This window comes from Hemiscyllium ocellatum, chromosome 4 (assembly GCF_020745735.1).
Source record: "Hemiscyllium ocellatum isolate sHemOce1 chromosome 4, sHemOce1.pat.X.cur, whole genome shotgun sequence".
NCBI classification, from domain to species: Eukaryota; Metazoa; Chordata; class Chondrichthyes; order Orectolobiformes; family Hemiscylliidae; genus Hemiscyllium; species Hemiscyllium ocellatum.
In genome coordinates, this window is record NC_083404.1 from 59,052,105 (window position 1) to 59,074,993 (window position 22,889).

The 22,889-nt window shown below is 38.6% G+C and overlaps 1 protein-coding gene across 1 annotated transcript in view; it reads right to left on the bottom strand.

Moving 5' to 3' along the window:
* Positions 1–22,889, bottom strand: part of LOC132815389 (sperm-associated antigen 1-like) — a 127,116-nt gene that overhangs the window by 100,394 nt on the left and 3,833 nt on the right. Inside the window, exons 2-9 of the mRNA XM_060824281.1 lie at positions 19,789–19,948; positions 16,545–16,664; positions 15,329–15,399; positions 10,100–10,212; positions 9,585–9,690; positions 3,120–3,250; positions 1,171–1,277; positions 616–757 (exon numbers count right to left, since the gene is read on the bottom strand). Coding sequence (XP_060680264.1) covers positions 616–757; positions 1,171–1,277; positions 3,120–3,250; positions 9,585–9,690; positions 10,100–10,212; positions 15,329–15,399; positions 16,545–16,664; positions 19,789–19,948 — 950 coding nt within the window. The remainder of the gene's footprint in view (positions 1–615; positions 758–1,170; positions 1,278–3,119; positions 3,251–9,584; positions 9,691–10,099; positions 10,213–15,328; positions 15,400–16,544; positions 16,665–19,788; positions 19,949–22,889) is intronic.

Here is a 22,889-nt window from a genome sequence, read left to right on the forward strand (position 1 = left end):
CATGCAAGTCCAGTCTCCTTCCTATCGGAAGGATGTTGTGAAACGTGAAAGGGTTCAGGAAAGATTGACAAGGATGTTGCCAGGGTTGGAAGGTTTGAGCTGCAGAGAAAGGCTGTATAGGTTGGAGTTATTTTCCCTGTTGCGTTGGAGGCTGAGGAGTGATCTTAGAGAGGTCTATAAAATAATGAAGAACATGGATAGACTAACAAGGTCTTTTCCCTGAGAGGAGGGGGGGGGGGGGGGGGGGCGTGGGGGTGGGGGTGGGTAGAGGGTATGGGTTCAGGGTGAGGGGGAAAGATATAAACGGGACCTAAGGGACAACGTTTCCACGCAAAGGGTGGTTCATGTATGGAATGAGCTGCCAGAAGAAGTGGTGGATATTGGTACAATTACAGCATTTAAAAGGCACCTGGATGGACACATGAATAGGAAGGGTACAGAGGGACATGGGCCAAGGGCTGGCAAATGGTTAGGTTAGGATACCAGGTAAGCATGGATGATTTGGACTGAAGGGTCTGTTTCTGTGCTGTACTTCTCTATGACTAGTATTTAATCCAAAAATATTAACTAAAATATCAGAATCAAAAATTGTAAGAATCTGATGGTCATTATTACCTTCATTCTTATTCATCAATTCTCTTTCGTTCTCATCATCAGAGCCCTCTATTTCTTTGATAAACATCTTTCTTCCCTTTTTCTGTGTTCTCCCAACAGGCTGAGAAGCTTTCAGCTTCTGTTCAACTTGCTCAAGCAAATTCTGAAAATGGACATTTGGTTACTCAGATTCAAGCTGCAATGTATTAATTTTAATCACTGATAATGGTGGTCTACAAGTGCTGCAAATTATTTATTTTTAAATAAAAGGTTAAACAAACTTGTTGTTCGAATTAGAAAAATATCATTATCCTGCTCATAAATCTACATTAACATGCACCATCATGACTTGTGGAAATAGGAAGGATAATTCAGGTTTGCAGAACTGTAATATGATATGGATTCCATTTCACTATTTTCTATGGAGTACTACCACCTGAACCATGGGTAACTTGCTTTTCCTTGATCTTTTGCTCCAAAGTTTAAACTAGCTAACACATGCCCAATTTAGTACAAAATCTTATACTGTTGTATTGCTTGTACTTTGCAATACAGCTTGGGAAATTAAGTTGTTACCTTTGCTATCGAATTGTCTGGTTCAGCTTGTAACACCATCTTCAAATCATCTTTTGCCTCTTGATAGTTACCCAGTTGTTTATGAACAGTGGCACGACGTAGATGTGCTGTAACATAATGTAGGACAATGCAACAACTATATCAATCAACATTGTTAGAAACCCACAATAAATCCCTTCAGATTAATTTAACATGCTTATTTCATTTCAAATAAATATATCTTGCCAGCTATTTCTAAACATTTACCTTAAGACACCTAAATTTACCATAAAACTTACTTTTTCAAGGCCTTGTACATGTTCTATAGAAACGATGGAACAGCAGGGACGTTTTCTTTGAATAATTGAAGATTATTGAAATTCAGAAGTAAAATATATATATGTTTGTGCGTATTCCTAATAATGTTCTTTTCCACACAAAGCTACCATAAATTGCCCTTCTCGCAATAAATCCTCTTCTGCACTTTACAGGAAACTTTATAAATTGTGATCAAATCATTTTTAATTTTTTGAAGTGTATTTTCAGTACACATGGAGGGTGACCTGTAGTTAACTGGAGATTGTTAACAACATTTGAGGTTGAGACCGCGCGCAGATTTGGTCCATTTGAATCAGCCTAGGACCGGGGCAGAGGCCTGATGGAATATATTAACATGCACATCAGTTCAAGGACCACCGAACAGCAGTTAGTGAAGTTAGTTGGGAGCAGACAATGAGCCTCTGTGCAGCTGATGTGCTGTTGTGATTTATGATGCTGATGGCTGGGCTAGGGCTCATAGAAACCTTGGGAGCAACAGATAGCTCCGTGCAGCTAAGTTTGGGGTTTTAAGAAGCAGGAGCATTGCTGAGAAGATAAGAGGGTGCAGCCTGGCCAACACAGTGCGGGTCACAGAATCTCACTAGAAGGTCAGCTTGGCTAGAAAAGAAAACCGTGGCAGCTGGACTTGGAATCGGATTTGAGAAGGGCCTTGAATAATCTGCTCTTTGAGGATTATAATTGCAGAACTTAGGTACAGCATTGACTTTTGGCTGGGGAACAGAATGTCTTTCAGAGGAGAGAAACTTAAAATTCTCTGTAGCAAGTCAGCCTTTGAAGAATGTTTGCAAATCACTGTTTTCTGGGTGGATTACTGAGAACATCTAGGGGACCTGTCTTGGTGGCTATTAATTGTGAAGTTTGTGATGCCCTCCATCAGAGTTTTCCTGTTATTTTACCTTTAATTCCGGATGTTACTGACTCTAAGAACATATTGACTGTCTGCTTTCTTAACTAATGTATTGTGGAATATTTTCAGTTTATAAAAAGTCATTTGGTAGTACAGTACTAGTGCTGCTGAAAAAGATACATTTTATTGAAGCTGCTGTCTGGCATTCTTTAGGGCAATTCACAAGATAGCTAATTAGTGATCACTGACACTTAACTGCTAGGTTTTTTGAATTTGAAATCGGATAAATTTAAATAAAGCATCGTAGTGAATCATGATGAATTATTGTGTTCTCCAAGGCAATGTTCTATTAATCAGAATCTATTTGCCAATCAATCAGCATGCTCCTCTCAAGCTGTATAAATGTTATTTTCCCCTGGAACTGGTATTTTGCAATTTGTCCTGCTGAGTGCAAGACAGAAATCTTCAACAAATTGTTTAAAACCAGCAATTTCATATTTCAAAAGTAGTCAATAGGATCAGCAAAGTTAATTATTGAACTGACAGTCCATTTTGGTGGCAAAAGAATAGACTGTCATATCAATATGTTGAAGCAATACCACTGTCAGGAGGAGTATGAATTATCTAGGCAGAAAGAACACTTAAGAATGAAAGGAATAGTGAGAATGTGGCAATAAGAGGACTAGACAATTGTCAAAATGAACCAACTAAATTCAGTCTGGGTGAATAAAACTGTCATTGCAGCAGCCAGTTAATGGTGTTGGACCAATATACAATTACTCACCTTTCAAGTTGCCATGGTCTAACTCCAACACTTTTTCAACATCATTAAGGGCATTCTGCCAGTTCTGAAGCTTAATTTCTGCTTGAGCTCTGTTGTTAAATGCAGCCACGTTTGGTATGACTGATATACTTCTGGGTTGAGGAGAGGGACAGGAGGAAAGCAAATAAAAGTAACAGATGAGCATACACTTTCTAAACATAGAAGAAACCTCTTCCTTTAGAATAACATAGTGGAGACATTAGATTGAGTCACAATATGTCAAAATAACAATGAAGTTAACGACACTCAAATGCTACAGCAACTTAAGGAAAGTACAGATGCTTGGTTAAACATGGAAATCAAACTGGTGACCAGGTTGCAACAGACTGCCATCAGAAAATAAGAAAATAACATCTCTCTGCCAAGCTCACCATTGAAATGCACTGATTGACGTATTTATGTAATAGATATAAACTAAACTCATCTCGTCCACTTCAAGCTAAGTGCCCTGCCTGAGGAAACTTATATTTGACAACATTTTAAAAGTTATTTTGGAGTAACTAATTGGATGGATAATTTCTCAGCAATGCAGCAGATGCCCTTTTAGAAGGTGTTTTGATAAGAAGTCTTGAGGAAACCTCCTCTAAACAATTAGCAATATATCACAAAAATCTGGACAAGAAGTTGGCAGACGGATAAAATGAAGGATAATGCCTACATTTACTTGTATTCCTCATACATAAATTTGAGTTAGACCTGGGTGAAGGGGAAAATATTTAACATTTAATGATCATATAAAAGGAGTTTAGAAAGAAGATTAACTAAAAATACTTCAGGAAGTCTAAGATAGATTATTAGAATGGACAAATAAGGTCACTGAAGTAATTTATACCATTAAATTTAAGGTATTAATTAATCTCTGTTTTCCCTTCATAATAGAAGTGTAAACTGTAAAGTGAAGGCTCTAGGATGTGAAAAATGGAGCAATCTTAGTGACAAATAAATTTTTCCTAGAATATACAAATGTCCATGATAAAGCTGTTAAACTGCTTTAGCATTTGGGGAAGTGCAGTACTAATGTAGAAAGGTAATGATCAATTTTACATGGATGCAAGAAATAGGAACAGGAACATGCCCCCGAAACTGCATCACCTTTCAACATAATCATGCCTGATTGGATCTTAGCCTGATAATCAACTTCCTGCCTGCTTTCCACAACCCAGGATTATTTCTAGTTCAAAAGTCTTTCTATCACAGGCTTGAATATATTTAATGAATAATCAATAGCCTAAGAGAAGAAATTCTTCCTTATCTCCTCTTCAGTGGTTACCCCTAATCTGAAACTTTTGTCAGGTGTTTCAGATTCCCTCACCAGGATTAAAGTCATCTCTCAGTACACAACTGCTAAGGCCTCTCTCAATCTTGTGTTAAGACGACCATCCTTCACTCCTGTCAAAAATTCTTCATTATGTATTTCCTACCCAGAAATCGACGTAGTGAACCCTCTCTGAATTGCCTACAAAGCATAAAGGGAGTTGGTTTGGTTCAGTTGGCTAGATGACTGGTTTGTAGTGCAAAGTAACACCAACAATGGGTTCAATTTCCACATTGGTTGAGGTTGCTCATAGAATCAAGGGAAATAGGAAATAATGAGAAAGTGAACTGAGGTCAAACATTAGCCATTATAAAACTGAATGGCAGAATAGGTTCAAAGGGCTGCACAATACAATTTTTGCTTTATTTCTTATATTTTAGAATTTCTTCTTTCCTGACACTAATTCCATCTGACCCAATCCATTCACTGGCATTTAGAAACAGAGTGCTGTCAAATATTTTGAGCAGAAGATTATATTGACAAATTCCCACAGGTAGCAAACTTGCAAGTAATAAATGGGGCTTGAGGGAGAGACTGATATATCATGAATTAACTTTAAGGAAAAAAAAGCAAACAACTTTTATAATTTTAGAGTCACAATGATAGAGTCATACAGCACCAAAACAGACCCTTCAGTCCAGCTCCTCATGCCAACCAGATTTCTCAAAACAAAAATAGTGCCTGCAATTGGTACATATCCCTCGAAACATTTCTTATTCAAATATCTATCCAAATGTCTTTTAAATATTATAACTGTATCTGCATATACCACTTTCTCTGGCAGTTCTTTCCATGTGTGAACAAGTTGCCCCTCATGTCCCTTTTAAACCTTTCCCCTCTCACATTAAAATTAGCTGTGTAAGTCCTGCCCTTTTGGACTTAGAAAGATTCAACACCTCACATTTATCTAAATTAAACTCCATCTGTCACTCCTCAGCCCAAGATCCCAGAATAACATTAGATAACCTTCTTCACTGTCCACTATACATTTTGGTGTCATCTGCAAACTTACTGACCATGCTTCCTGTATTCTCATCCAAATTGTTTGTATAAATGACAAACAACAGTGTTCTACCTCATTTAAGGCTATCTAACATACTCAAGAGTTTTTACAGTCAGAATTAATGATGTGACAAGTTCATGTCAAATGATTTTCAACTAAATCATAACAGCGAATTGGGCCCAGCACTGATCCCCACAGAACACCGCTGATCACAGAGTTTCAGTCTGAAAAACAACTTTGCACCACCATCCTGTCTCCTATTCAACTGGCTAGTTTTCTCTGGATTCCATGTGATCTAACTTTATTAATGAATCTACCATGCAGAACAATCTTGGAGTAAGTTTTACCTTGTAATGGAGAACATTCCTTGGATATAAAATTAGATTTTCAAGGCCACATGGGTTAATTAGTCATAACTGTGATGTAGTACATCATTAGAAACAATGATCTACCTCATTTAAGGCAATCTAACTTACTCAGGAGTTTTTACAACCAGAATTAATAATGTAACAAGTTCATGTCAGTCATTTTCAACTAAATCATAACAGTGGAATGAACTTACCAAGTCGAATTATCAAGCAACATAAAAAGAAACAATAAGGTGTTCTTTACATTCATAAAAGTAAAGAAAAAGGAGCAAAATTTGAGACGTTGATCCATAGAGTCCTCTCCACCATTCAATGTGATCATGGCCAATTGTCACTCAATGCCATGCTTCCATGCTCTCCCTATCCTCCTTTTAGGATTTTTAGAAGCCAAAGATATCTATTTTTTCTCTAACCATGTTCACTGGCATTGCCTACACAGCATTGTGGCAGACAGCCCACAGGTTCACCATTCCCAGTGAAGAAAAAGTTTGCTTCATCTCAGTTTGAAATGGTCCACAACAGATCCTCAAACCATGATTCATTGTTCTGAATGTGCTGGTCAGAGGAATCATTATCCTGCAGCAAATCTGTACAGGTGTCTGTCAGAATTTTACGTTTCGATGAGATCTCCTCTCATTTTTCTAAACTCCAGTATATTCAGACCCAATCTCTCCTCTCAGTTTGGTGAACTTTCACTATACTCCCTGTATGGCAAGTATATATTTTCTTAAGTAAGGAGATTAAAACTGTAAAAATACATCAGGTGTGGTCTCACTAACGTGCAGTACAGCTGCAGTAAGACTTCCTTCCTCCTGCACTCTCATCTTCTTGCAATGAAGGCAAAATACCATTTGCTTTCCTAACAGCCTGCTACACTTGCATGTTTGCTTTCGGTGACTGGTGCTGAAGGACACCCTGATCCTTTTGTCTATTAAATCTACTCAATCTATCACCATTTAAATAATGATCTGACATTGTTTTTCCTACTGAAGTGGACAATTTCACATTTATTCATGCTCTATTGCATCTTTTATGTATTTGCCCATTCACTCATTTGTCTAAATGGCCCTGAAGGCTCTTTATGTCCCACTTACCACTCTCATCATACCTAGTTTTACGTTGTCAGCAAACCTGAAAATATTAAATGCACTTTACTCAACCAAATCATCAACTATATTGTGAATAGTTGGGGCTCAAGCACCGATTCCTGCAGTAACTCCTTTGTCACCATCTTCCACTCTGAAAACAACCCATTTATTTCTACCATTTCCTGTCTGCTAAACAATCTCAATCCATGTCACTATTATTACCAACAATCCCATGATTTGGAAATGCTGGTGTTGGACTGGGGTGTACAAAGTTAAAAATCATATAACACCAGGTTATAGTCCAACAGGTTTAATTGGAAGCACACTAGCTTTCGGAGCGACGCTCCTTCATCAGGTAATAGTGGAGGGCTCGATCGTAACACGGAATTTATAGCAAAAATTTGCAGTGTGATGTAACTGAAATTATACATTGAAAAATTGATTGTCTGTTAAGCCTTTCATCTGTTAGAATACAGTGATAGTTTCACTTCTTTCATGTGTAAATCACAAAACCTTTTTTTTAAAAAGTTGCATTTTCGGGTTAGCTGTTAACAATGGTGATAGCTAGACAATATGTTGAAGGTGTTAGCCCTCTGTGTTCTCTGTCTATGACCTGATGTTCAGATTGATTCTAATCTAAAAAGTGAGATAACAGAGTTTTACATAAATTCATGCAGTTTTTGAGCTCAGAGTTCTACATGAACGTATGCATGTACGTATGCAACTTTAAAAAACTAATCCTAGTTTTCTCCATCTTTTTTGAAATAGTGGTGTTATATTTTCACCCTCCAATCTGCTGAAACATAATTTTGGAAGATGGCAATCAAACGCATCCACTATTTCCAAAGCCACATTTTTTAGTGCCTGGAATCTAGATTATCAGGTTCTGAGGATTTATCAGCTTTCAGACCCATCAATTCCTTAAGCACTTCTTTTTTACTAATACAGAGGAACCTCGATTATCCAGCGTTTGACTAACTGAATTTCGGATTATTGCAAGGTCCCAGTGCTTGGCTAACTACATTATCCAGCATTCAATTAACCGAATGAAATACTTCCTGCCTGTGTCCTTCGGATAATTGAGGTTCCTCTGTACTAATTTCCTTCAATTACTTCCTCCCAAAAGGTTCCCGATTCCCTGGTACTTCTAGAAATTTTGTGTCTCTTCTTCTGGTAGCTGTTCAATTGATCTCCCATTTCCTTGTTCTGTATGATCAATTCTTCAGTTTCCGAATGGTTGAAATTTAAATTCTCCCAGTCATCAGGTTCACTATTTTTTTGGGCAACTTTATATGACTTCTTTTTGTATCTTAACATTATTCACTTTATTTTGTTAAACATAGTTGGGTCACTTTTTCTGTTGTATTGTTTCACACAAAACAAATGTATGTATTAGTTCCTTAAAATATTAGTTATTGCCTATCCACTATCCTGCCTTTTAATAAGTTTTCAAGTCAACTTATTCCTCTATATCTTCAGTTTCCTTTGTTTAGATTTAGGGTGATAGTTTTGGAGAGGACTACTTCATGTTCTTTCCCCAAGAAGAATTCTATCATTTTATCATCAGTTTTCCTTAAAGGATATCTCACAACATGTTGTGAATTAACCTCTTCCCAAAACCAAATCTAGGATAGACTGTCCTCAAATTGGCTCCTCAAAGTATTTGTCTAAAAATTTATCATTTACATACTCCTGGATATCATCTGCCACCGTGATATTGCAAATTTGATTTGACCAGTTTCTATGCAGATTAAGATCACCCATAATTCCTGCAACACTCTTGTTACATGCACCTCTAATCTTCTATTTAATGCCATCACCAAGGCAGAGTTAGACTGATTTTTGATCTCTAAAGAAGTCATGGATTATAGAAGACGGGGAAGAATGTGGACTTGAGGCCATGATTTTATTGATTGACAGACTGGATGGGTCAAAAGGGCTCTTCTTGCTCCTATTTCTTATCTTCTGATTTTCATCTAAAGATTTCATCAAGGGACTCTCTGAAAGGGCAAGGAATACTGCATTTGTTGCACATGTTTGATGCCAGAACTCAGTGGTTAGCATTGCTGCCTCACAGAGCCAGGGACCCAGGTTTGATTCCTGCCCTGGGCCACTGTCTGTGTGGAGTTTGCTCATTCTCCCCATGTCCGCTTGGGTTTCCCCCAGGTGCCCTGGTTTCCTCCCACAGTTCAAAGACATACAGATTAGGTGAATTAGCCATGCTAAATTGCCCATAGTATTTAGGTCCATTAGTCAAGGGTAAATATAGGAGAATGGGTCTGAGTGGGTTACTCTTCGGTGGGTCACTCTTCGGTGGGTCAGTGTGAGCTTGGGCCAAATGGCCTGTTTCTACACTGTAGGGAATCTAATCTAAACCGGCTGCAGGTCATACAGAATAATAGCACAGCTCTGCCATTAGTAACGTTCAACAGCAAAAGTGGATTATACAGCCAATCCATAGTCTAGAAAACATTTCATGGCTGTTTACAAAATCTTACTGTTCACAAAATGATGTTGTGCGCTCATAGAACAATAGTCATTGCTTTTCAAAGTAACTCTTGCATGTGAAATGGTTGGAGACTATTCTGAGAGATGTAACAATGTACCATACGAATGAAAATCATTCTTCAAATTACATAAAAAATTAAGCACCTGGTGTAGTAAAGCAAAGCCTCCTTGTGGTCACCAGCTCGGAAAGCTTCATTTCCCTTGTCCCTCTCTCGATCAGATAAAACCATCTTTTCTTGATCAGTCATACCTGACATAAAGACATTACAATCAAATCTGTTTCAGCACGAAGTTCTCTCAGACGAAACCATCACTAAATGAACGGCAATTCTAGTACAGTAATAAGGTTAATATTAAATCCTGCTGTTAATTGTTCTAAGGTTTTTGAGTAATGCTTTTATGACAGGTACAAATGGCAAGTTCCTGTAACAGTATTTGCCTACACAATGTAATGGATTTCCTCCCTCCAGGTGGTTCAAGATTACCTACCCCTTCCATTTTGCAGCAGCAAACCCTAATGTAAAGTTTCATTTTCATACTCCCAGCTCCAGATTCTGTATTATCTCTCCTTATCTCTTTGAAGATGAGGGGGTAAGGATAAACAATACAAGATATATAACACAAAAGTACATGATTTGTTATAGCTGAACTTTAATTACCTGTTGTGTCAATTTCCTTTCCGAAGCTAGAAATGCCATCATTGACAATTGTTTTGGAACTGCTTTTTAGCTTTCCTTCATCAATTTTGGAACACTCTTTCTCCACGTCAAACCTGGGATCAATATTCACAATATTATAACTTATAATTTAAATTAAAGTTTGGCACTATCACATTAATTATTTTAAAAACAGATCAGTACATGAATCATTTAAAATACTATTCAGGAACTGTTGCTCCTGATACTACTTTGACCGACTGTGTTGTTTTGCCTAATTTCAAAATGCACAATATCATGTTACTCAAGTTATTCACCGTATTACAAATGCAATGCTTCATAAGATTGTTACATTTTAGGACTCTCTTTCATTGAGAGTAAAATGGAGGAAAGAAAGGGGTCATGCGACCAATTCCAGATTCAGCTGTTCACAAGCTTGGGCAACTTGATTGTGAAATGATTAAAGGTGGGCTCAGATTGATTTCTGGGAATAAGTTACAAGGTGTTCATGTCTGCAACAATTACCAAAGTATCTGTGCTGATGATGTTTGGACTATTATACCAGGATAATTGCAGAAATTGAGTCGTGTAAAAATGCTAGGGATCTGATACTGGAATTCTTGTGCCTATTCACAGTGAAGGGCATGAGTAGCAAGCTTGTTCCCTGCACTCATGACTTGGTTTGCTTCAACGTGGGAGTAAGCATCTTCTAGTTCGTGAATTTTCATGAATTCAGACCAGGTCCTCAAGGACCTGCTTCACAACTCCTCAGAGGTGGTCTGGATTCAAATCTTTGGAAAAGCAACTTCAAAAGGTTTTACCTATGTCCTTTTCATTTTAGTGCATTGTCAACGTATGCCCTCACTGATTCCCCCTCATATTCTTCCTGTCAATTCATGTACTCATGACTAAACAAAAAAAACTGGCGATGCTGGAAATCAGAAACAGAAATTGCTGGAAAAAAACTGCACCTCTGTCAGCAACTGTGAACAGAAATCAGGGTAAATGTTTCAGGTCCAGTGACCCTACTTCAGAAATTCAATATTTAGTTATCAGGATTTACAGATAGACAATATTTCTGTTTGCTCACATTATGAATGCACTTTATATGGTCAACAAGTGTTGCCGAACAGAGACTTAAGGTGTATAGTTCCTTAAAAATGGGGTTGCAGGTTGTCAATTCTGGTCTCCTTCCTATCGGAAAGATGTTGTGAAACTTGAAAGGGTTCAGAAAAGATTTACAAGGATGTTGCCAGAGTTGGAGGATTTGAGCTATAGGGAAAGGCTGAACAGGCTGGGGCTGTTTTCCCTGGAGCATAGGAGGCTGAGGGGTGACCTTATAGAAGTTTACAAAATCATGAGGGGCACGGATAGGATAAATAGACAAAGTCTTTTCTCTGGGGTCGGCGAGTCCAGAACTAGAGGGCATAGGTTTAGGGTGAGAGGGGAAAGATATAAAGATTCCTAATGGGCAACTTTTTCCACACAGAGAGTGGTACTTGTATGGAATGAATTGCCAGAGGAAGTGGTGGAGGCTGATACAATTGCAACATTTAAAATGCATTTGGATGGGTATATGAATAGGAAGAGTTTGGAGGAATATGGGCCACGTGCCAGCAGGTGGGACTAGATTGGGTTGGGATATCTGGTCGGCATGGATGAGTTGGATGGAAGGGTCTATTTCCGTGCTGTACTCTTTATGATTCTAGCTTCCCACAGAGTTCTAGGGTATACCTGATCAGGTGCTGTGGATTTATCCACTTTTATGCATTTCAAGACATCCAGCACTTCCTCCTCTGTAATACAGACGTTTTTCAAGATAGCACTATTTATTTCCCCACGTTCTATATCTCCCGTAACCTTTTCCGCAGTAAATATTGATGCAAAATATGTGTTTAGTATCTCCCCCATTTTCTGCGGCTCCACACAAAGGCCGCTTTGCTGATCTTTGAGGGGCCCTGTTCTCTCACTAGTTACCCTTTTCTCCTTAATGTATTTGTAAAAACCCTTTGGATTCTTCTTAATTCTATTTGCCAAAGCTATCTCATATCCCCTTTAGCCCTCCTGATTTCCCTCTTAAGTACACTCTTATTGCCTTTATTCTCTTCTAAGGATTCATTCGATCTAACCTTACGTATGCTTCCTTCCTTTTCTTAAACAAACCCTCAATTTCTTTACTCATTCAGCATTCCCTCACAGGAATATACTTTCTCTGGATTCTCATTATCTCATTTCTGAAGGCATCCCATTTTTCAGCCGTCCCTTTACCTGTGAACATCTGCCCCCAATCAGCTTTTGAAAGTTCTTGCCTAATATCGTCAAAATTGGCCTTTCTCCAATTTAGAACTTCAACTTTTAGATCTGGTCTATCCTTTTCCAAAAGATATTGGAAATCATAAGATGTCCTTTCTGCTGCACTCCTAGTCTGCCTCAATTTTAAACCCACCTGCACACATGCTATCCTGCTGCTTATCTTTCCATTTAACTCCATACTCTCTGTCGTTTTCCCTTTCTCCTGACTCAGACATTTAAAGTCCTTCTGACCACCTTATTTATCTTTTTCGCTACAACACTGGTTCCATATTAGTTCAGGTGGAGATTGTCCCAACGGTACAGGTGCCTCCCACTCTGGTTCTAAAACTGATGCCAATGCCCCATGAAATGGAATCCCTCTTTCCCAGACCAATCTCTTAGCCACATGTTTACTTCCTTAACTTTCTTGTCCTATGGCAATTGGCACATGGCTTGGGTAGTAATCTGGAGTTTATGACCCTTGAGGACTTGTACTTCAATTTCCTTCCTCGTGCTTGATACTCCCCAATCTGGTCCTCCACCCTAGCTTTGCCTATGTTGTTAGTCCCAATATGGACCGCAATAACTGAATCCTTCCCCACCGCACCAGTATCCTTTCAAGCCGGTCAGAGATTTCCGGCATCCTGGCACCGGGCAGGCAACACACCATGCAGGATTCCTGATCTGGCTTGCATACAATACTATCTATCCCCCTAATCATAAAATCCCCTTTAACAACTACTTGTCTTTTTGCTCTCCGCTCTTGAAGGGCCATCTCCACCATGGTGCAGTGATCAGCTGAATCATCCTGTCCACAGCCCTTTCCCTCATCCGTACAGGGAACAAAAATCTTTTATCTGTTGGACAAGATCAAGGGCTGAGGCTCCTGCACTCCTGAATTCAGAATCCCTCTACCTGCCTCACTTATAGTCATGCCCTGTTGTCCCTGAACATTTACTGAATTTGAATTACTTATTCTACCGGGTGTGACTGCCTCCTGAAACAAAGTGTCTAGGTAACTCTCCCCCTCCCGGATGTGCCGCAGAGTTTGAAGCTCAGATTCCAGAACATCAATTCTGACCCAGAGTTCTTCCAGCAACCAAGACTTGCTGCAGATGTGGTCACTGCAGTTCACAATGGGATCAGCCATCTCTCACATCATACAGCTACAACACATCATCTGTCCAAGCCATACCTACTTATTTAATTAACTTTTACAATTAATATAATAAATAATTTATTGTACTTCTCTGCTACTGTCTTATTCAATTCAATTAACCCATTAAACTTTTAGTCAATCACATGATACATAACAAACATAAATTGAAAAGCCTTACCTTAACAACACACCTCATTCAATAGCAATCACTTGCCTTCCCAACAGCCTCCCTGCTCCGACCTCACTTCTGTAGAGTTCATGCCAATCTCTGCTGTAAAAAAAGACTGCTGGCTTCGAGGTAAGTGCTTAAATAGCAATCACTTGCCTTCCAAACAGCCTCCCTGCTCCAACCTCACCCGCCCAGCTCTCACTGCTCTCTGCTGTAAAAAAGGACCCTGATGATGGACCCTGGGTGAACGGTCATGCAAGGACCATAAGTTGGCTTTATGACAGCATGTGCTAGAAAGAATCATTAGTGGAGAGAATGAACAGGCATTTTGGCATGGAGGATTAAAGGGGCATAGATGGGTGAGTGCTAAGGGTAAGGGGCCTAAATGCTTTTAATACAACTGAAACAAAGGCAGGTCTACTAACAAGGCTGCCTCAGTTGACACTTAACACCTCATTTTCACCATCCTCATACATATCTATCCCCCTCTTCTCCGATCTATCACTCTTACCCCACAATCATCTACCTATCACATTCCCAGCTAACGCCACCACCAGCTCCCCCCCCCCCCACATTTATCTCTCAGCCCCCTCAGCCCACAAGCCTCATTCCTGACGAAGGGCTTATGCTTGGAATGTTGATTCTCCTGCTCTTTGGATTCTGCCTAACCTGCTGTACGTTTCCAATGCCACACTGTTTGACTCTGATCTCCAGCATCTGCAGTGCTCACCTTCTCTCAGCTGACTCCACGTGGCTATGTTCAATATGTTTCCAGAATTTCTGGGCCCAGCTCAGGATCCCAGGAAAGGTTCATGAATTTTAGATTTTTAAACAGTTATACTTTGTACTGTGTATTTAGTTTCAAGATAGAATGAAGTTGGGGGGACAAAGAGTATCTAATTACCATTTTGACCCTACATGATTCACACTGCCATGTTAATTTGCTTCGGGGGTGGGGGGTGGGGGGGGGGCGGGGGGGAGGAGGATGGTGATGGTCGGTAGGAAGCCATTGTAGGACTCACTGAACCTCACAGAGTCCATCTTCAAAAATCTGAGACAGACAGCCAAGAGATAAAGGCAAGTTTCCATGGCTCACAATAGAAGGTTGCAGGTGTGAGCTTGAGCTTGGATTGACAAGACTGGCTTAATCAAGATTCAAATGGAAATTGGAAAGCTTGCTTAGCTATAGGTAGAGGATAAATCTTCAAATCGTTCCTCACCACAGAAGTCAGTTTGAGGAATAGCTGGAAAACAAGTTCTCAGGAGCTAAGCTTTACTTTGAACTGGCTCTGTAAACTATAATCATGAAGGGAGATTTAGTTTATGTGGCAGAAGAATCTTAAAACCTGAAAGTTTGTGTTTTTTTTTACATTTGTCACTGGAAATTCAAATTTCTTTTTAAAATGATCAGTCTCTACATGGATTGCAACAAAACTGATTGGTCCGGACTTCATGGATTGTCTCAAGGTTGAGTGTCACCACAGAAATAAATACTCTCTGAAATTACAATGCATATTTTTACAAGTACTTTGGGATATGTTCAATGATATTTGCTGCTAATGTTAATCGTCCATTAAGCCTAGTTATTAAACAATGCCCTTGGTTCACATACTTATCCCATTCTCTATAATCCCTAGGGATAATTCTCCTCTTCTTTGTTGATTTTTGATCACCAAAGCCACTCTGTGAAATAAACAATATAATTGTCAGACATATAAATAAAACAAACTACTTTCATTAAAGCCCATCTGCACCATTCATAGAAGTTTGGAACCTGGTAAATGAAGGCACTCGATAATAGTGGAATATCTATGACTTGTACTGTCTAGCATGATCTCCTGAATGAAAGATGGATGGCGTACAGGACAGAGATGGTGTTTTTGTTTGTCCTGAGGCCAGGGAAATTGAGGTAAATTGCAGTATGTGAGCCCTAACTGAGATCAATAAATGGCAGTGACTACAACTTGGAAAGTTTCAAATTCTAAACTGTATTTATGCTTGATTTCATTTTTTGCTTTTTGCCATCTGATTTCTATACAGCTTAAGCAGTTCAATTGTTTAGTTAAAACTGGCAAATGCCTTTATTTCAAAGGAATTCTGCCTTAGGATCACATTGTGTCTTTTACACTAACATGAAACTTCTCTCCCTGAAAACCAAGTGACGTTGCTCTCAGACTCTCCATCCACAACAATAATATCCATCAAATCAAGAACTAATTTTACAGGATTGTTTTAACCAACTAGATTTCTGATTGAACCAAACCAGAGTAATTTTAAATTTTAACAGCAATATTCCAGCAATAAATTAGGTCATTTGATATTAGTTGTTTAAATTCTAAACTAGTACTTTACATCATCATTTTGTTTGTCCATGTTTTGGTACTTTGCAAGACTTTTTTTTGTGGCAAATTCTGTTTGACACAGCTCCTTGTGAAGTGCCATGGGATGTCTTATTATATTAAAGGGACCTTATAAATGTACACTGTTGTGAAAATAATTCTTTCTTATGCTAAACATAATGTTGTATATCACTGCAATATTACATTTATATCCTCCTTTGGTCATCTGTGTAACAAACTGCATCCTTACAAGTAACAGGAAACCGGTTATTCGCTTCCAGGCATTCACAAGCTCATTCTCTCTTGCAGCCTGTGGGAGAGGAAAGTGCAGTATCTCCCTTTGTTTGCACTACACAGATCTGAATCTTAAAAAGTATTAATATTGAGTTTTTGAATAGAAAGTGACATTTTTACTGGGGGCAACAAAACAGTTTTTTTATATAGAAAATGAAGCCAAGGAGGAGGTGGATGAAAAATGCCCTCTTTTACCTGCTGGGAAAGAACTGAGGCATTAACACCACGAACAGGTGCTTGTTTTTCGGAATTAAAACATTCAACTTTTCTACATTTTGCTTCATTTTCCTTTTGCTTCATTTTATCTGTCCAACTCTAGTCAAGACAATGTAATAGGAGAATAACATTAGAAGAATTAGAAGAAGAGTGCAAGTTGCTTCAAACTACAATAGGAAAAGATACAGAATAGCTTCATTCTTAAAATGAGTGCAAAATTTGTAAAGGTGAAATGTGATTAAATACTTCAGTTTAATTCAGATGTTTAAATACACATGCCATGCTGATATATGTCATGAAATGAAACTTTAAACTAAGTAAAACTAAGTTAAGAGAAAATTAAAGCTATTCCCTATTTTCACACATTTCTTTTCTGGAAATTCCCTCTACTCTGTAGAAAATGGACTGCAACCTTTCTCTAAGATCTCTGACAACTTTGTTGTATAGTTGACCAAGGAAGTGAAGAGCAGTTTGGGATGGTACCTCCCCAGTAAGTTTTTTCTTCCACTCCTTCCCACTATGTCTAAGTGCAGTGCTGACCTTCACAGCTGGGGTGGAAGGAGCCTGCTCTTTAGTTTGTTTTTCCAGGTAAAGCCCGTGCAAACACTCTCTCGACTCATTAGCTTCAGAGTGGAAAACTATGGAAATTAAAAAGTGCAGCAAATTTCTAGAAAATGATTCAATGACAGAGCCAGTTCCTGATTTTGAAAGATTATAGATCTACAGCATTCTTACCAAAGAACCAACTTGTGTGTAATCACCCACTTAATTTTGAGATCAGAAACAAACCTTGGTATTTTTAAAACTTAATTTGTTGTCCATGATGCTTATGTTTGTAAACATTGTACTGAAACCGGAATTACCTTGTTTTGACCACTCTAGACAGTTACAATGATCAGAAATACGAATGGAATGTCAGCCTTCATAGCTAATGGGCTATAATATAAAAGGAAGACATTTTTCCACAGCTGTTCAAAACCCAGATTAAACCACATCTAATATAGTCTTCACACTTTTCTACATATCATTTAGAAAGAATACATTAGTTTGTGCACTGCAAAGCCAATTAAAATATTACCAATGTTCTAAGGATTAGATTATGAAGAAAGATGACAAATTAGTTTTGAATTCCCTTGCATACAGGTTTAAGCAGTTACCTAAAGATTACTGGATTTTTATAGGAATGCTCAGGATAGAGAGCGAAAGAAACTTTCTCCATTGATGGAGGACTCTAGGTCAAGAATCTGCAACACTGAAAACAAAGCCAGGCCATTTAGTAGCAAAGTTAGGAAACATTACTTCGTGCCAAAGGTGAAATAGGACACAACACTGTTCCACAAAAAGAACAGCTCATTAATCAATTTAAATCTGAGAAACATAGAATTTTGTTAGTTAAATATATGAAAAGCTAGTATTGAAGCTAGCTTCCAGATAAACTACTATCTTAGTTATTGATGAAACAGGCATGTATTAAAAGAATCTTGAGGGAAAATTATATTAAATAATTGAGGACAGTTGTGTGTCAGGTGGGTATTTTGAAATTATTTAACACTCATCTGGTTAAAGTTCATATCAGGACAGCACTGCTATTTAAAATTCCAGCATGTTCAGTGCTATAAAATGTTTAATACACCTTAAATTAGTTGGTGGGATTGAATACTTTGATGAAGCTGATGCTATTAACAGGATCACTACTTCCTAACACAAATCAGCAACTTGAAAACGTGCTTTTTTTAAAATTCTGAGATCCACCTGAGTAATATTCCTTCATAAAAGCAACAATGGACCAAAACATATCACCATTCTATTCAATCATTACAACTATACCCTTTTTTTTCAACCCAAGTTGCATCCTTATCCTTTGTTAAGGGTCTGACGATGATGATTTCTTGTTTAATTGTGATAGGTGATTGGAACTCTGCCCACAACCCCTCCTTCAAGACAAATTTGAGAGCTTTTTTTTAAACCTTTAACAAAAATGTTAGAAAGATTAGCAATTCAGGAAATAGATTAGTTAACATTGAAATTCAAAGATAGATATTTTACTCAATAGACTTGTAAATAAAAACAATGCCAGAGGAAGTAGTAGAAGCAATTACAACATTTAAAATACATTTCAACTGAAACGTTTAGATAGAAATGAGCCAAATGCAGGCATATGGGACGAGTTTAGTTTAGGAAACCTGGTCTGCATGGGCGAGTTGGGCTGAAGGGCCTGTTTCCATGCTGTATGACTCTATGGCACTATAACACTAATTGCCTGTCAATGATCATCTCCAGCAAGAGAGATCTAACTACCTTCCTTTGAGATAAAACAACACTATCCTTACTCAATCTTACACCAACAAAATCCTGATGATTACCACTGACTAGAAACCGGATCATTCAGCAGCAAATTGTTTTGTAAAATCTGGAGATCCATATAAGTAATACTACTTCTGATTTCTACCTACCATCTGCAAGGCAGAAATCAGGAGCATGATAGCATACTCTTCCTCCTCTTGGATCAATGCAGCTCCAGCAACACAAGTGACTTGATGCCATCCAGGTCAAAGGAGCCCAGTAACCATCTGCCACCTTAAACATCCAGTCCCTCCACTATCATCACACAGTACATAATGCCACACTATCTACAAAACGCAGATGCAACAAAGCTGCTTTAGTAGCAACTTCATGATCTCTGTTATCCAGCAGGACAAAGGAGGCACCAAATTCTGCAAGTTCCCCTCATTTTCACACAATGTCTAGATTTGGAATTATATTGCCATTCTGTCACTGTTGCTACATCAAAATCTAGGAACAGTTCATTAACACCAATTCGGTTGTCCTTATGCCCATGGATTGGTGTAGGCCAAGATGGTAACTCATCGTGACCTTCTCAAAGGCAAGCGTTGTCCTAGTCAGTGACATTTGAGTATCTTGAGCAATTTTTTAAAAAAAGTTGATAAAGGAGAGCAGAAGATGAAGTAAATCAATAATAATGAGACAAAATCATGACTGTAGATTTGAGTTGGGTGGTATTAAGAAATTTCACATTTTATGTAGTCTAATGGGATTACAGTTAAATGAATTGATTCTTTTGACAGCGCCTGCACTAACCAACTGACTTATTGTGCTAGCAAATACAGTAAGCAATTTTTTCTAAATTCTCGTGAATGTTTTTAGTATCACACCCACTCAGTATGAAATATTCATTTATTAATCACTTAAAGGCAATGTATACCTTCAGGTCACTGGTGATTTCTTGCCATTCTTCTTTGGTGAAGCTAGCAGCAGTTGCTGGTGGGTTGTTTGTTCGAAGGATACGACTTTTAGGATCCAGCTTTTCAATTTTCTTCTCACAAAATCTTATCAGATCAGGGTAAAATCCCTCTTCACCTGATCTTGAATATTGTACACAAAGACAATAGTAACACCGATATCCTGAACATATACTGAAGTGACAGTTACATAAACCATGTTCATACATGAAACATAAGCCAAACACAAAATCGACTGACTGCCCATAGACTATTAGAAGATCCACCATGATATGGTTTTATAAGTGCCAAGTTATTTATCACAATTTCCTAACAAATTCAATAAGCTGATACAATCAAATTTGCGTCATACCTAATAAAAATGAAGAAAATAAGATTAGTTTATTCATGAAAGTCAAAATTATTGTGCAAATTTCAGAGGTACCATTATTGAACACATATAACGATACAGGATTGTGTTTGCTTTACATCCCACACAAAAACATGAGCTAGATTGTCCTTGGACTACTTAGTTGCATTTTTTTCTCAAGTTACTTTGTAAGGTATGACTTTACGTAAATGTCAACTAATTCATAAAAGCAAAAATGTTTGAAAACTACATTAAAATCTTTACTTCTAACCCATTTTGATTGCAAATTTCATGATTCATTGTTCAAGTCTTAAATGGTCATAACTTCTTTCAAATAATATGTGTAATACAAGTACTATGAACAATAATAAATAATTGACATAAAGGCTTTAAGAGCAGACATGTTGTAATAGCTGAAAGTGAAGAATGTTACATACTAACATGACTTGAAAATTATAGTCACTGGTACTCCTTAATGACTAGTTGGAATATCCGCTTTTCTTCCTCATGCGTTTTTAAAATCTGTTGATAGACAAAGTCATAGGTTTGCTGAGAGACAATTCTGGGTAATCCAAGATGGAGAACGGGAAAAAAATTGTGACTGTAAGAACTGCTCCTTTTCTGATGTATTTCAGTGTTGGAGGTGATTTCCTCCAGTTCTAGGAGCATTAATTACTGAGTTACAATCTGTTGCAACATTTTGGAACTTCAGGAGAAAAAAAAAATCGAAACAATTGGTGGCTCAGTGGTTAGCACTGGTGCCTCACAGTGCCAGGGACCTGGATTCGATTCCTGCCTCGGGGGACTGTCCGTGCGGAGTTTGCACATTCTCCCTATGTCTGTGTGGGTTTCCTCTGGGTGCTCCGGTTTCTTCCCACAGTCCAAAGATGTGCAGGTCAGGTGAATTGATCATGCTAAATTGCCCATAGTGTTAGATGCATTAGTCAGAGGGAGATGGGTTGAGTGAGTTACTCTTCAGAGGGTCAGTGTGGACTTGTTGGGCCAAAGGGCCTGTTTCCACATTGTAGGGAATCTAATCTAAATCAATGGCATTTAAAAAAAAGAGGAAGACAGACAAAGGCAGTGACCAAACCTGCACTACTCTGATCCAGCAGTGAGTCTGCACAGCTGGCTGTTCTGGTGTTTGATTTCAAATAGTCCAGGACATCAGAGTTCCTCGAAGAAAAAATAAACAAATGGCAAATTCACAACTGACCTTGGAGAAACCTGTGTGGGAGAGTTCACAGCAAGGGAGCAGGAATTTGGCTTTTTAAAAGTGTAACCTTACTGTTTTTTCTTTTATAAATCTATAATAGTGAGTAAAGTGGGCTTTCTTTTTTGATTATAAGTTTACTGAGATCAGTCTCTTGATTAAACTTTAAAAACATAGGTATTAAGTTACGCTCAACAGTGTTTTTGAAGCAGTAAGACTGTGCTATTTTCTGAGTTTGTAGATTGTTAAGGTGCAAAGATGGCCTTTAATCGAGTGATGTGCTCTTCCTGTAGGATGATTAGGGAGAGTTTCCACGTTAGTAATGATTATGTCTGTGGGAAGTGTGTTCGGTTACGAATCCTATTGGATCGCATGGATAGGTTGTTAGAGGCAATGAGGATTTTACAGGAGCGAGGGAGTGTGATGGATAGCGGTTGCAGGAAGGGAGATAAGCCGAAGATATAATAATATAATATAATCAGGTAGATGGGTTACCTCCAGAAAAGGTAGGAGAGGGAGGCAGGTTATGCAGCAGTCTACTGGAGCTATCCCTTTCTCAACAAATAAGCTGTAGGGGATGATGGACTCTCAGGGGAATGGAGCACTGACAGCCAAGTTTCTGGTACTGAGACTGGCTGTAATGTAACGCCAGGTTCCAAGTGAGTAATTGTGATAGGGGACTCTCTAGTCAGAGGCACAGGCAGACGTTTCTGTGGCTAACAATGAGATATCAGAATGGTGTGTTGCTTCTCTGGTGCCAGGATCAAGGATATCTTGGAGAGGGTACATAACATCCTCAAACAAGAGGGGAACCAGTGGAAGGTCATTCTACACATTGGAACAAAAACATAGGAAGAGAAAAGGATGAGATTCTGAGGAGGGAATATAGCAACTTAGGCAGGAATTTAAAAACGAGCTCTCAAGTGCAGTAATATCTGGATTACATTTGGTGCCAAGGGCTAGTGAGGATAGGAATAGGAGGGTAGAGCAGATAAATGCATGGCTGAGGAGCTGGTGGGGTTGGGGGGGGGGGAACAATTCACGTTTCTGGATCATTGGAAAGCCTTCTGGGGTTGAAGTGACCTGTAGAAGAAGGATAGACTGCATCTTAATTGGAAGGGGGCTAGTATACTGGCAGGGAAATTTACCAGAGCTACTTGGGAGGATTTAAACTAGTAAGCAGAGGGTGTGGCTGGGACCTACAAAAATATTGAGGAAAGAGATCAGTCTAAAGCTGATACAGTTGGGAAAAGGAGCAAGTCGAACAATGGGGCAGGCAGGAACAAGGTGGAGAATGTCATAAAACTCTTAAACTGTATTTATTTAAATGCAAGAAGCCTAACAGGTAAGGCAGCTGACCTCACAGCATGGTTGGGAGCATGGGACTGTGATATCACTGCAATTATAGAGACATGGCTCAGGATGGACAGGACTGACAGTTTAATGTTCTAGGGTATAGACGCTACAGTAGAATAGAAAGGGAGGCAAGCCAGTAGGGGGAG